Genomic DNA, 14,999 nt, shown 5'->3' on the forward strand with positions numbered 1-14,999 from the left:
GAACCTTTCACTCTATTCTGAACTTCCTGAATACAACCCCACTAAAGTATTCAACCGAAACGACGCGACACCTCTCAGTAATATCACCATGTGACTCGTTGAGTTGTAAACACGAACCATCGTGACCCCAAGAAGCTACAGTTTTACCTAAAACAACTTGTATTGATATATAATGAAAATAAGAAATATGACACATGATATATAAGGATATTATCTTTATATCCTATTATTTGTGAACATCCTTAGTAATCATTGTCCATGAATGAAAGGTGTTAATACAGATGATCATATATATTACCTTTGCAACATAAAAAGCTGTATTGAGATAGTTGTCAACCAAGTAGCTCGAATACGAAAGTAATCATCACGTGCATAGTCACATGATCCATTGTGTGGACCGGCCGGGAAGTGTGGTGCAGCTACCAGGAGACGTTCAGTAAGACTTGTTTTCAGCGATCAGAAATGAAGTATTGTTCAAGCGTGGTCGCCTTTGCCTTTTTGGCTGTTGGCGTTGCTTTTGCAGCGGTGCTCCATTACGACCCACTGAAGATAACTTCTAGATTAGAATCGGAAATGGAGGATCTTATGCAACTGGTGATGAAACCTCACACACTCAGCAGATATATACCTCTGGAGGTATACAAGAAGATGGTAAGAGAAGCTTGCATTTGTCAGATGACGAAACTAACAAAAAAAACCCGTATCGTCCAGTTACAGATTTACGACAATCGTCCATTAAACAGATTCGCCATAATTGTCGTGATTGGTTTGTCGGGACAAGCAGGTGAGCTGGGGAACGTGTCAGTTGTCGCTTCCTCCCACTTTCAGCCGACACGCTGAATAGGTAAATATATTTGTACATGATATCGTTTATGGCAGTTTTGGACACAACTGAGCCCAAGTAACATGTTACTTATCGAGTTTCCAAGCGGGGAGCCATGTTAACAAACCTGTGTTAACTACAGATAGAAGTCTGTATTTCTTCCTGGCCACAAGTCCTGTATTATCATGCTCAGACTTGGCGATCGAGGTAAAAGACAACTGATAGGGTCGGGGAGTCTGGCATGTCGGCACGAACCGTCAAAGCACAAGTTGCATAGGTTCTCATTAGATCAACCACTGGCTTGTCTGTTCCAGACATGATCGATTATTCTACATACTGCTGTCATGTAGCTGGAATATAGCTGATTGCTAAAATGAAGTACTTCTGCTATTGAATACATGATCTGAGGTAAAATAAATTGTGAAAATGTTGTGTGGCTATCCCTTCACTATCTTGGTGCATTTGAGGCCATGTGGTAACAGAGTTGTGTCCCCTAGATTAGCCCAAATCCTGTGATGCAGCCCAGAACATGATCCTTAGTTGTGACCCAGGAATGTGAGTGTAAAGTCATTTGCATCACTTTGTTTTGCCCGCTGACGTTAAGCTGTGATATAACTAATATTCTGATCCAAGCATTTGAAGGTGCATCTCACTTGCTTTTGGCTGTCTTGCTCACACAGTGTATTTTTTCTATTAAACATTATTCTACCAATAACTCACAGTGGCATATGCTTTTTAAACAAACATTAAAGATTTTTAAAAAGCAATGTTCCAATCATGCTATTGTAGACAAAGACAACAAAGTTTGCAACAACATCTGCTATAGTTGTTAAATGTATTCAGGGCCTGAACCCAAGCACTCGTCTGACGGATTACAGATGGAAGAACTGTGGCAACCCATCTATGGAAAACCTGATCATCAATGACATCAAGTTCTCCCCTGACCCTATCTCTCTCGCCGGGACTCTCACCGTCTCCTTCAGCATCAACCTCAAAGTAACAGTTGCAAGTCAACTTAAGGTGGGCTGTTTTCATTGTTTTTCATTTGTATTGTGTCATATCCATTCTCACCATGTTTGAATTTTGTACTGTTCCTAGTTGAGTTGATAAAAAAGCTCCATCCAACTGTTAGATAACAATGTAGCAGCCCTTTGATGTAAGTCATCTTAAACTCTTAGCAATTTACATTCAAGATTCCATGAACCTGATCTTCCCAATTATAAATTTATAAATATTTTCTCTTGCTCTCTTGTTCAAAATACTTTTTATTGTATTAACTGTATGTATGCCTGAAGCCTTAATATTGAATCATAATGATTGACCCATAACGATTTGAGGTATCCAGCATGATTTATAGGATTTGTCCCCTAAGAATGTTTGACAAAGTTTTGTTATAGTGATAAAATGACAATCTCTGTGAAGTGCCTGAATGAGAGAAGATGCTGCCATGAACATTCCAACAGATCAGCCCCAGGATCCTCTATATTCTATCTATGAACTGATCAATCAGTGATATCTCACAATAGAAAGAATGGTGCAATGAGAGCATTCAAGCACGATGTTAAGCCCAATTTTTTTCAGTATAAAACTGATACAGGAGAACTAGGTGATATGAGACAATACACAAATATGTCTTGAATAGCAGGTGCAGATAAGGAAAACTTTTATCAGTTGCAGTTTGGAGAGTCCTTGTTTGCTGATGAAGTTGGACAATGCTTTTCAAATTCAAAAGGAATTATTTGTAAAAACTCCTGTTTTGAGACTGAACCTGAACATAATGCATCTTTTTGGGCATTATAAGTTAATCCAACTGTATTGAAAGCCTTCCTGTTTCACTTTATTCAGATCCATGACTTATCTTATCATGCTATAACACAGTGTGGGCGGTGGGGTAGCCTAATGGTTAAAGCGTTCGCTCGACACACTGAAGACCTGGGTTCAATTCCCCACATGGTGCAATGTGTGAAGCCCATTTCTGGTGTCCCCTGCCATGATATTGCTGGAATATTGCTAAAAGTGTCGTAAAACCATACTCACTCACTCAATATAACACAGTGCCTGATATTAAGACTCACTTGACAGCAGTGTTTTGTATGTTATCGAAATAGTGCATGATTTACAAGCCATGGAACAATATTTTCAATGTGCCCTGGCGGCAAGACTAAAGTTATACAAATAATGAATAATGTTAATCGAAAATGCGATAAATTTGACCAGCTCAAAAGATTCTAAACCTACTTTTGCACCCAGTCAAACTTTTTATCAGTGGCACAATCAATCTCAAAGCTTTTCATGGGTGTGGCTACTTTGAATGCTACTGCGCATTCCGTTTTAGATGATAACATGGTTTGGGGATTAATCAGTCTAAGTAAACTTAGGCTCAGTATTATTCGTTACACTGCTATACTGAGTCTAACGAAACCTTGTAGAAGGTCTGATCAGGTAACCTTTGAGCGACCTATGACCGCCGAACGGATTTAACCAATCAGACAACGACTACTTGTTAGGGTTCGCGCGACAAAACGTTTTTTGAATTTTCTCTTCCCTGGTCGCTGACACCGATCTATCAACAAACTAAAATCCACATAATACACAGATATTTGACCTGCAGTGTATACGCTTATGGGTTCCTAATAACATGGTTACTATTTGCTTATATTTTCGCAAGATGACATCCTTGAATATTGACAAAAACGCTATTTTCAGCGACTGTTAACTCATTGCGTGTATCACTCGGAAGCGATCATGTGGAAAATAGCATTCGAATCGTTCAAGTTTTTTAGGTAAAGCTTTAACGGTATGTGCCAATGTTAACTTTCGCGATTTGGTAAGCTGTGTTCTGATTGGTCAGTCCAAAAGGTTAGCTGACGCGACCTTCTACAAGGTTTTGTTATACTCAGTATAGCAGTGTAACGAATAGTACTGAGCCTAAGTTTACTTAGACCAGGGGTTAATTGAAGAGTCTGTGATAAACTAAGCAGAACTATTTTGCAGTCATGATAGTGTTAAGGAAATCTATTTTTCAAGTTTACATGATGTTTACTGATTTAATAATAATATCCACTATGTTCTTGTTGCCTTTCAGGGAGTGGTCCTGCTGGAGAAGCAGGTTGCTGGGAGCTGGATTGAGCTGCCATGTATCGGCAACATTGGCTCCTGCACTTACGACGACATCTGCCCACTGCTCAGCCAGATAGGCCAGTGTCCTCCTGAATTTAATGCAGCCGGCATCCCATGCAAATGCCCCTTAAATGCAGTGAGTACATTAGCTGGATGAATAGCATGAGTGCATGTTAGGTGGACACTGGTGAAGTGTAACTATCAAGATGTCTTATAAACGGTGTTCACTTTCTTTCTTAGCTAAGCTAAAGTTTAATAGCAGTTTGTATTTTCCTTCTTCAAAAAAGAATATCTGAATGTTAGGAATGAAATGTGAGACAGACTTTTTATTATTTTTCAAGTGATCACCATATATATTTGCAGGGCAACTACACACTTCCTGGTGCCAGCTTTGAGATCGATGCCAGCTTCCTACCATCCGGAGACTACCACATCCGTGCCAACCTCACCCATGGTGCTGTTGATGGTGGCTGCTATGACATCTATGCTTCTTTTGCATAGTAAGTAGAGAGGGTCTTCGTGTTTGGGTGACCTATTTCCAGAAATGTGTGTGTGTGCATGCGTCCTAATGGTTGAAACATTCACTCATCAAGCCAAAGACCCAGGTTCGATTCCCCACATGGGTACAATGAGTGAAGCCCATTTCTGGTGTCCCCACCGCGTGATATTGCTGGAATATTGCTAATAGGGCATAAAACCATACACTCACTTATCACTCAGAAGCGATCGTGTGGAAAATAGCATTCGGAATCGTTCGAGTTTTTTAGGTAAAGCTTCAACGGTATGTGCGAATGTTAACTTTCGCAATTTGGTAAGCTGTGTTCTGATTGGTCAGACCAAAAGGTTAGCTGATGCGACCTTCTACAAGGTTTTGTTAGACTCAGTACAGCAGTGTAATGAATAGTACTGAGCCTAAGTTTACTTAGACCGGGGGTTAATTGAAGAGTCTGGGATAAACTAAGCAGAACTATTTTTGCAGTCATGATAGTGTTAAGGAAATCCAGGTTTCAAGTTTACATGATGTTTAATGATTTAATAATAATAATATCCACTATGTTCTTGTTGCCTTTCAGGGAGTGGTCCTGCTGGAGAAGCAGGTTGCTGGGAGCTGGATTGAGCTGCCATGTATCGGCAACATTGGCTCCTGCACTTATGACGACATCTGCCCACTGCTCAGCCAGATAGGCCAGTGTCCTCCTGAATTTAATGCAGCCGGCATCCCATGCAAATGCCCCTTAAATGCAGTGAGTACATTAGCTGGATGAATAGCATGAGTGCATGTTAGGTGGACACTGGTGAAGTGTAACTATCAAGATGTCTTATAAACGGTGTTCACTTTCTTTCTTAGCTAAGCTAAAGTTTAATAGCAGTTTGTATTTTCCTTCTTCAAAAAAGAATATCTGAATGTTAGGAATGAAATGTGAGACAGACTTTTTATTATTTTTCAAGTGATCACCATATATATTTGCAGGGCAACTACACACTTCCTGGTGCCAGCTTTGAGATCGATGCCAGCTTCCTACCATCCGGAGACTACCACATCCGTGCCAACCTCACCCATGGTGCTGTTGATGGTGGCTGCTATGACATCTATGCTTCTTTTGCATAGTAAGTAGACAGGTTATTCATATTTAAGTGACCTATTTTCCAGAAATGTGTGCGTGCGCCCTAATGGTTGAAACATTCACTCATCAAGCCAAAGACCCAGGTTCGATTCCCCACATGGGTACAATGAGTGAAGGCCATTTCTGGTGTCCCCCGCCGTGATATTGCTGGAATATTGCTAAAAGCGGCATAAAACCATACTCACTCAATTCAGAAATATGGAATGTCTGAATTGTTTAAAAAAAATTCAACTTCATATAAATAATTTGAATATTTATTAGTGCAATTGTCAGTATTTTGCTAAAATACTGTGTGGGCATGCTAAATAATAAAAAAAATAATAATAATGTTTGATTCAAGTTCCGGGTGTAACTCAGTATCAAGTTGAATCAAATCTTACTGTCCTCTGACCACCTGACCTCTGCCCCCACTCCGATATCAGTACCTGTCAATCATCTCAATAAGCGTGCAGATCGCTCAGATGATCACGTGTCATTCTCTTTCTTGTCGCTACGCCGTGTGGACGTGTGCTTGTCTCAAAGAAAGTTTGATTGTGTTTCAACATGGGTAAATCGAATCGTAATGGTTTTGAGAAGCACAAACATTGTGACAATTGTAACAGTAACTTATCCGTGGCAGATCCACATGCTTTATGTGTAGATTGTTTATGTCATTGTGATTGGTCTCATCGTTGCACTTTTGTGCTGACCTCTACGACGATGCTTTCTCTGAATATCGCGGGTAGCTTGTAGACGCATGTCAGATAGGTATTGTAACGTAAAACATCTGAGGTTCCGGTCTGCGTCTAAATGTCCTAAGGCAGAACGCCGTAAAGAAAACTGCGGTTCGACGCGTTCGAAGTCCCGTCTCCCAATGAGGATTTCCTAGAGGAGGCGTCTGATTCTTACCTCAGTGAAAATCTGCGTCGACATTTCCGTCCGCATGCATCCAGCCCTATCACATTAGAGGACTCCTCACCACCTGGGGTTGTCCTTTTATCTACATCTGCTGTTCAACCCCGTCCGTCTTCGGTGGTGACTGTACCCAGCACCCCTATGTTCCTTCGGTGGGAGTTTCTGTTCGGGCTCCCTCACAGTGCATTCTGTTCGGCGCTTGCTCACAGTCCGTCGGGTTCAGCACTTACTCCCAGTGTTTCTGGTTCGGCGCTTGGTACACTCAGCTCAGCTCTTACTTTCAATGCGTCACTTGCTACCTGCTCGGCACTTGTTTCTTCTGCTACACTGGTACCCGGTGCCCCGCTTATTCCCAGTGCGACGCTTAGTACACCATATGTTTCCAATGCGTCACTTCTTTCTACTCATGTGGCGTCTTCAGCAGTGGGAGCGCCACTTTCGATGAGTACTAATGTTTCCTCTTATGACACAGTCACAGCTGGGTTTGGTTTACCACCTAGAGCGGCGAGTGTGAGGGACCCTACGCTTTCATCGTTCATCATGGGAAATTGTCTCACTCAGCTGGTTGCTCGTCTTCTCTTAGTGGGGCGCTTCGTCATCCCCTCAGTGTCTGCTACTGTTTCGTCTTTGCCTCCTCCATCGGGGCCTGTGACGAGACCTATTTTACCGGTCTCCTGGAATCTGGTGTCTGAGGGTTTGACTTCTCAACCTGTTGACTTTGACGCCATTGTGCAAGCGGTAGCCTTGGCTTTATGTCATCAGGCTCCAGCATCTTCCTCTGCTATTCAGTCAACACTTGGAGGAAGCTCATCGTTTGGCTACGCCATCTCCCTCTTCAGATGGTATGTCCCCTACGGATGTTAGCATTGATGCTGTTGAAACACCCCAATCATGTTCATGGTTTCTCTATGCTGATCGTCTCCCCACCTGCGGATGATGATATTACGTTGTTGGGATCCAAACAGAGAGCCTACTCGCCGTTTCTGGTCAAGGATCATGATCTCTTGCATTTGGATGGTGTTATTAGGAAGATTATGGTTCCCCTCAACATGGTTTAGACGACAACTGAGGCGGTGGCTATGTCTGTCTCACATGCAACTTCCCATCAACAGGCGTATATTCGGGCGGCGATGATGCTCTTACAAGAACAGTTTCAGGCCATCTTGGATCAGTTGGCTCATTTCTTCTCTTACGTTACAGTGATGCGTCGTAGGGGGCCTCTTCACTTATCCTCATAGGGGGATAGGTTCCGAACTGATCTTTTGCGCCAACCGTGGTCTGACAGGTCACTTTTCAATGGGGCGATTAGAGATGTAGCCACCAGAGTCAGTCAAGATGCTCATTTACAGGTTTCGGTGGAATTGTTGAAATTCCAACGATTGCAGGTAGAGGACTCGCTGCGCCAACGACAGCCAGCTCGTTATATTCCTTCCAATCCGTACCTTCATTCGGGATCTGCTGCTTCCTTATGTGGAAAGGGTTCGTCCAGAGGACGTTCCAGCCTTCAGCTTTGGGCATTCACTGCTTCACGGCCAACTTCCGGTTCCGACCAGTCCTCCTCTCAAATGCCTGACAAACAATGACTTGCTGACATTAGAGAGCGACTGGGTTCTTCCGGCCCCAGTCGTGTCCATCCAGACCTCCCCAGTAGGTGGAAGACTTGGGATTTATGCTCCCAATTGGACCATCTTGGATGACCCTTTCATCCTCTCCACTTTGTCCAAGGGGTTTAAGCTTCTGATCATCGGCAATCCTCCTCTGACTTTACTTCCGGATAACAGAACGTATACCGCTCAGCAAACAGCTGTTCTACGATCCTTCGACACCTTACTCAAGAAACTTGTGATCGACCCGGGATTCTACTCTCCAATCTTTCTGGTTCCCAAGAAGGATTCGGACAAGTTGAGACTAATTTTCAACATGAAGGTCTTCAACGAGATGTTTCTGCAGTCTCCGCCCCATTTCCGCATGGTGTGGGTGGCCCTACTCAAGACCATTATCAAACCGGGAGACTACATGGTCAGTCTCGATCTCCAGGATGCGTACCTTTACATCCTGATCTTCCCGGCCAATCGCAAGTTCCTTCGGTTTGTCTTCGAGGGCACCCACTATCAGTGGCGTGTCCTCCCGTTTGGAATTCTTCGGCCACGTGACTGTTTACACGGATGATGAAGCCTATCACCAGTTTCCTCCACCGCAAGGGGATAGTTTCGAAGCTAACATCGACGCCTGCATTCAGGCGATTATGCCCTTCTGCTTTGTCACATGCAGTTTGGGATGCAGCTTCTTCGCCAATTAGGCTGGTTAGTCAATCTGCAGAAGTCGGAACTAGTCCCTACTCGCCGTCTTCAATTCATTGGAGCAGTGTTCGACACAGAGATCAACAAACTGCTTGTCCCTCAGGGGTCAACTGTGACTTCGGCCCTTGCAGTTTTTCCTGCCACATCGCCTTACATCAGAGTGGGCGATCCGTTTGCCTTGATCACTCTGCCTCCGGAGCTCCATCCCCATCTCCTGTGGTGGATCCAAGAGTTGAACGTTTGCGGTGGAGTTTACTTAGGGCCGTTAGTTACGTCTCACCATCTGTATGTGGACGCATCTCTACACGGGTGGGGGGCTCATCTTCTCTGTCAGCAAGTGGCAGGGGAGTGGTCTCTCGCAGATCGCGACATGGCAAGATGTCCTATGAGCAACTTCCCTCATGGTCCGATCGGAGTACGCAGCTGTGGACACAACAGTTCTTCGACCTTGTGGACTCTCTCAATATCTCTGCGCGAGCCAACCATGTTCCAGGGGTGAAGAACGTCATTGCGGATTCTCTGTCCCGGCCGAGTCGTCCCTCCCCAACAGAGTGGATATTACATACTCAGGTGTTCCAGACCTTCTGCCATCCGTTGACGACTCCGACAGTGGATCTCTTCGCCACCTGGTTCAACCATCAGCTACCTCTGTGTCTCCGATTCCGGGCCCTCTGGTTTGGGGTCACGATGCTCTAGCCATTCCATTGGACGACCTAAACGCTTACGCGTTTCCGCCAGTGGCCCTTCTTCCTCGCATACTACTGAAACTGCGCGCAACTCAGCGGATGACACTGCTTTTGGTCGCACCCTACTGGCCGGCCAGAAGTTGGTTTGTAAATTTCAAGAACTAGCCAAACCAAATCCGGTACCACTTCCCGATCGGATCGATCTACTGGTTCATTCGCACTCCAACCAGCTACATTGGTCTCCGCTCATGCTCCATCTTCACGTTTGGCACATTTACATCGGTCGTTAACGGCTAAGGGCTATTCGAGGCGTGTTGCTACTGCCATTACTACAGCGCATCACACCTCCACAAGGTCAATGACAAGTGGAAGAATTTTGAAGCGTATTGCAGGAAGAAGGGCATAACATCTCCCACTACGGCATCTCCGCAGATGGTGGCAGAGTACCTTCAGCGTCTCCGAACCTCCAGAAAGCTTAAAGGTTCTAAGTTATCCACTTACATGGCTGCCCTTAACACGGTTATTGCGTCGGCCTCGGGTGTGAAGGTGTCCACTGTCCCTGAACTCCAATCTCTCCTCAGGTCTTATAAACTTGCTGACCAATCCCGGAATTTCTTGCCTGCAGCTTGGGATCTTTCCGTTGTACTGGCTCATCTCACGTCAGCTGATTATGAACCTCTGGAGGAGAAAGATTTCGAGCATGTCACCTTTAAGACATTCTTTCTCTTGGCCTTGGCCACATGCTAGAGTGTTCCTTGGTTTGAGGTGGGATTTACGTCAGTGAAGTGTTGATTTCGGACTACCTACATGGTTTTCGAGGCGTTCTGCTCCTAAAGTCCTTTCTTACCTTTGGTAGGTTAGGGGGATTGGTACTGAACGTTAAACTAGTTGAGAAACCGGGCTATTGTTTAACCGTGTTGACTATGGAGCCTAGTGCCAGTTTACTGTTAGAGCTATCTGAGTGTGGATTATTGTTCCTGCATTGCTAGGGCATATTCCAGTTTCCATATGATTCACAGTGTATTGGTGTCAGTTGTAACAGCCTCAGTCCTGCTGCTGTTGACAGTAATGTTAATGGATTATACATAAAAAACTTGTATAGTTTAGCCTTAAATTGCGACAGTTGCCAATTTTTGTGTAGGCTAATAACTAGGAGTATTACCGGTATATCACATTACGCTTCTCACACGATATGCATTGCTATATTTTTTCTGAGAACAGGTATATGCAGTTAAGAACATATGAAGTTTTTGTGATTATCTTTATGGTTTAAATTAAGGTCTACACAGACTTTAATTCACAACAAATGTTTTCCATTGTTATTCAATGACAAAACAGCATACTGTAATACAATAAACTGTATAAAAAAGAAAATAGAATCCCTGACTATGCAACCAACTTTTGAAATTGCTGTTACCATAATATGTTTGTTTAGGGACTTAAAAATGTAGGAAATAGACTTGAAATGCACAAACACACAAGTTCCCAATGTATCGCAATACATAACGCAATATGGGTACCTGAATCGCAATATATGCAATACAAATTATTTGCCAATACACAGCCCTACTACTTATATTATTCACTTGCCAGTACATCTGAACAACAAATTGCTTCTTGTCTTCATGTTCTCACAACTCATTAATACTTGGACATTGGTTTTTCAGAATGAAGTGACCTGGTTTCTACATTACAGGGAGCAAAGTGAAGACACTAAAACAACAATACAATATTGTCCATGTTCTTTCAACACATTCCACAGGTGTGTTTATGTGCATAAGTTTTTAATGAGATTTTCCCCTATCTGTACATAGTGTCAAACTCTACTCACCCTGCATGTAGATAGTTATACACTAATATATCGTAATATCAAGATATTTGAAGTTATTTGTTAACGTTAAGCGTTGATCAGAACGTGAAGAATAGGATGAATTTATAACTCATCGCTACTCTGAATAAGTTCCAAAGATATATTTAAAAGATGTTTTTTTGTAAAGAGTGTTTTGAAACATTTTTGTATTATTTATTAATTTCTCAAGTGAATTAAAGTCAAAGGATGAATGTGATCAGTGTCATTTTTTGGTGTTTGTTATTTAGCTAAGATGAAAAATATGTACTTCAACATCCTGGTGAACACTTTTCAACATGAGGTCATGTGTGATTACTTTATATATGCAGTTACACACCTTTTTTTAACCCACCTGATAAATTCTTAAGAATAATTCAATGATTCAGCTGCAAATGACACATTCTATTGATTAAGGTGATATGCAGTCATGATGATCAAGGGAGAGAACTTTTGATTCACTAATGTATGTAATTGTGCCCATGCAATTGTTTTGAAATCCGAGTTTCTGGTTATAGGGCAATGAAAGATTGTCAGCATCATCTACATATGTTGTTAGTAATTGTTAGTGATTTTTAAATCTTGATATGGTAGTAGGTATGAAAGTCATCTAAACTTTGGCATATGTAGAATTTAAAGAGATACCAAAGGCCAGGGTATTTGTGTGAGCATGAAGTGCAATTACTGATGAATATTTTAGTATATTTGTTTGGTGATGATCAAATCTCCTTGTTGCATGGATAGTTGTGAAATGAACAATGCTTGTCTTAGGCAGACTAAGAATTTTCTATAATCATCCATTAATTAGCCAAATATGACACTGTCGTCTTTAGAGATGACATTGTATCAGTTTTGATATATGATCAATTTTCTTTTTAAATGAACAAATCATTTGGGTCGGTTTCAGATAGCGTTATTGACCAACTAACTTGGTTTATTTAATGTTCATCGGTCAGTGTAATGACCACACCTTGAGCATGTTTCTACTTCTGAGAAATAACTGTACTCTTGTTTCATTACATTTAGCCAAGTGGTTCAAGTGTTTGCTTGTCACTTGGGATATTTTGGTTTCATTCCCCGCTCTGGTGCAATTAATGCAGTCAATACATGGCGTCTCTTGCCTAACTATTGTTGGAATATTGCCAGGTGAGGTGGAAGTTCATCCTCATTCATTTCTTCATTGTCTATTTACATCTGAAACATAACTTCTCAACTGAAAGTAGGTCTCAGAATAAAACATTTTATAAAAGAATCTGTTTTTGTTTGTGTGTAATCAGTCAATGTATGGTCATGGCCTGTTTGTTAAGAACAACCTATGATTATCTAATTGTGTTAAGTACTTAGGACTTTCAGAATCAGTAACTGAAGTAGGATTAATGGACAGAGGCAAAATGCGAGGTAGTTGGACAGTTGAAGAGTGAGCCAGTGAGTTTAGGTTTACGCCACACTCAGCAATATTCCAGCTATTTGGCGGGCGGTCTGTAAATAATCGAGTCTGGACCAGACAATACAGTGATCAACAGCATTAGCATCGATCTCTGCAATTGGGATACAATGACATGTGTCAACCAAGTCTGCAAGCCTGACCACCCGATCCCTTTAGTCGCCACTTACGACAAGCATGGGTTACTGAAGATCAATTCTAACCCGGATCTTCATGGGTGACTGTTGAAGAGCAGATTGTGATTTCCCATACTGAAGGCACCAATGCATATTTTCGACCGTTTGTCTTGGTCCCAGACATCTGTGTGTACTTTAAATTCATTTCTCTAAAAGCAGACTGCAGTTATGAAGTATATCGTTTCCAATATGATGTATCGGAAGAATAGGTACCTACCCTTCTCTTTTTGTAATCTGTCAGTATATATACATGTGCATACAAAGAAATCAAACTAGTAATTCATTGTGCCCAACTAATGTTCATTTGACTTATAGACAGTCAACTGAATTTAAAAGAAAATCGGTTTCTGTAAGTATTGAAATATATTCTCAGAAGCATGAGGAATGGGAAGTGAAACCATTGTCGGAATGAAAAGGAATGTTGTTATATGCTTTCTTCCAGATTGTTCTAGGAAACATGAAGACTCCATTCCAAGCTCCACTCCAAGACTCCACTACAAGACCCCACCCCGCTTGACACCCCTTTCTACAGTATGCCGTGGCAATAGCCTGTCTCGCAGTCCCTTAACCATTTTGTTTCCATTTAGTCCACCCAAACGCCGGCCCCAGGTATTACAAACACAAATTCAATATGTAAACCATTATTAATTTAAATTATTAATCAGTCAACATGTGATAATGGCAACACCCACCCTACCCCAGTTCCCCATTTCTGGAAATTCACGAAACAAGTCTGTAGAGTTATTATGGTAATATCAAAATCAGTCTGAATATATATATGTTTGTTCTTCACATATCGTTCTGTTGTGCCTTATAAGATTATCATGAGACCTGTGTTGAATAATTATCCGTTTCCTCGTCTAGGTGTGTCTCTCCCTGCCTCATCACCTTTGCATGCCAAGGCCTTGCTCCAAGGCTGTTTTTAATGATAAATGTATCCTCATAATAAACAAGTTCGATAAGCGGACAGTGCCTGAGAACTGGTTCTTATTATCTACATAACCTTCACAAATGTATCTTTAAACAAACAATTATTCCCTGAAAGACATTTTATCGTGTTGTGTGGGCCGTGGCTGAAGCTGACACTGACGCCGAAGATCAGTGACAGCTGTTTCTACACTGTTTCTTAACACCTACTTTTGTCTAATCCAATATTCCATTCTAGTGTGCAAATAATATTAACAGACTGTGAAGATAGTAAAGTTTTAACGTATTAAGTCTGGTCCCGGGCGCTTTTTCTCCCAGTTCAAGCTACCGAATGCCAAGAGTTGCGCGTTTCTAAGGTAAAATTTAATAGCTTAAATAATAATTTCTTTTAAAAATTAAATAAGAGACTGGGGTTGTACTGTCCGCTTATCTAGACGTGCCTCTTCGAAGGATAGAATTACTATATATTCATGTGCTCAGCATTCACTACAGCCTTGGAGCAAGGCTACCGAATGCCAAGTATAAAACATATTGAAAATGTATCTTTAACAGCGCTTTGTTGATATACACCAAAAGAATACAAACAGCTGTGGGTTGTGAGGCCGGAACATTTATTGTGGGTCTATGTATGAAACAGCCTGAAAGAACATAAGGAAGTATATTAAATGGCATCTGGTAAGATTTCCGCCCGTATCTCCCCTAAACTGTAACGATGAGGAACAATTTCTTTCGGGAATATATATTCAGGTGATATGATTTAACTAGAATGAAATTTAAGGGAGGGGATACGGGCAGAAGTCTTTCCCTATATGACAAGTTATTCTTCCTTCAGAAGTACAAAACAGCATGTGGGTTTAACATGAGCCTGAAGTTAAGCTGTGGCCAGCTTGGCCAATCAGTGAAACAATAGAAATGGCTGACAGGTGGGGCAAGGAGTGTTGTAAGCATGCAGTGTGACAATTAGTGGAGGTTAGTCCGAGAGTAACAAGGCTTACTATGCAGAGCTATGGACTGAGAATAAAATAAAGAATAAAACATAACTAAGATTCAATCTATCTACCATATAAAACATACCTATGGTTCTTACAGAGTTTCTTATTGTTAAATATAGTAAGTAAATAAATGGAATAATGTCTTCCACCTTACTCAATATAATCT

General features: G+C 41.8%; 1 protein-coding gene across 1 annotated transcript; it reads left to right on the forward strand.

The window, feature by feature from the left end:
• The first annotated feature begins 370 nt into the window (after positions 1-370).
• On the forward strand, positions 371-12,546 carry LOC124281623 (ganglioside GM2 activator-like). Its single transcript, XM_046717558.1, has 5 exons — positions 371-651; positions 1,667-1,843; positions 3,909-4,079; positions 4,307-4,443; positions 11,116-12,546. Coding segments are annotated over exons 1-5 (675 nt in total). The 5' UTR covers positions 371-462; the 3' UTR covers positions 11,117-12,546.
• The last annotated feature ends 2,453 nt before the right edge of the window (positions 12,547-14,999 follow it).

This window comes from Haliotis rubra, unplaced genomic scaffold (genome assembly GCF_003918875.1).
Source record: "Haliotis rubra isolate DU_JTF1 unplaced genomic scaffold, ASM391887v1 Scf286, whole genome shotgun sequence".
In the NCBI taxonomy this organism is placed as follows: Eukaryota; Metazoa; Mollusca; class Gastropoda; order Lepetellida; family Haliotidae; genus Haliotis; species Haliotis rubra.

What these genes read in the sequence shown, in the direction of transcription:
- LOC124281623 (XM_046717558.1), top strand. Translation starts at nt 463, where the DNA reads ATGAAGTATTGTTCAAGCGTGGTCGCCTTTGCCTTTTTGGCTGTTGGC. An exon ending in TGGAGGTATACAAGAAGATG is followed by an intron (nt 652 to 1,666) that starts GTAAGAGAAGCT and finishes AAATGTATTCAG; the next exon opens with GGCCTGAACCCAAGCACTCG. An exon ending in CAGTTGCAAGTCAACTTAAG is followed by an intron (nt 1,844 to 3,908) that starts GTGGGCTGTTTT and finishes GTTGCCTTTCAG; the next exon opens with GGAGTGGTCCTGCTGGAGAA.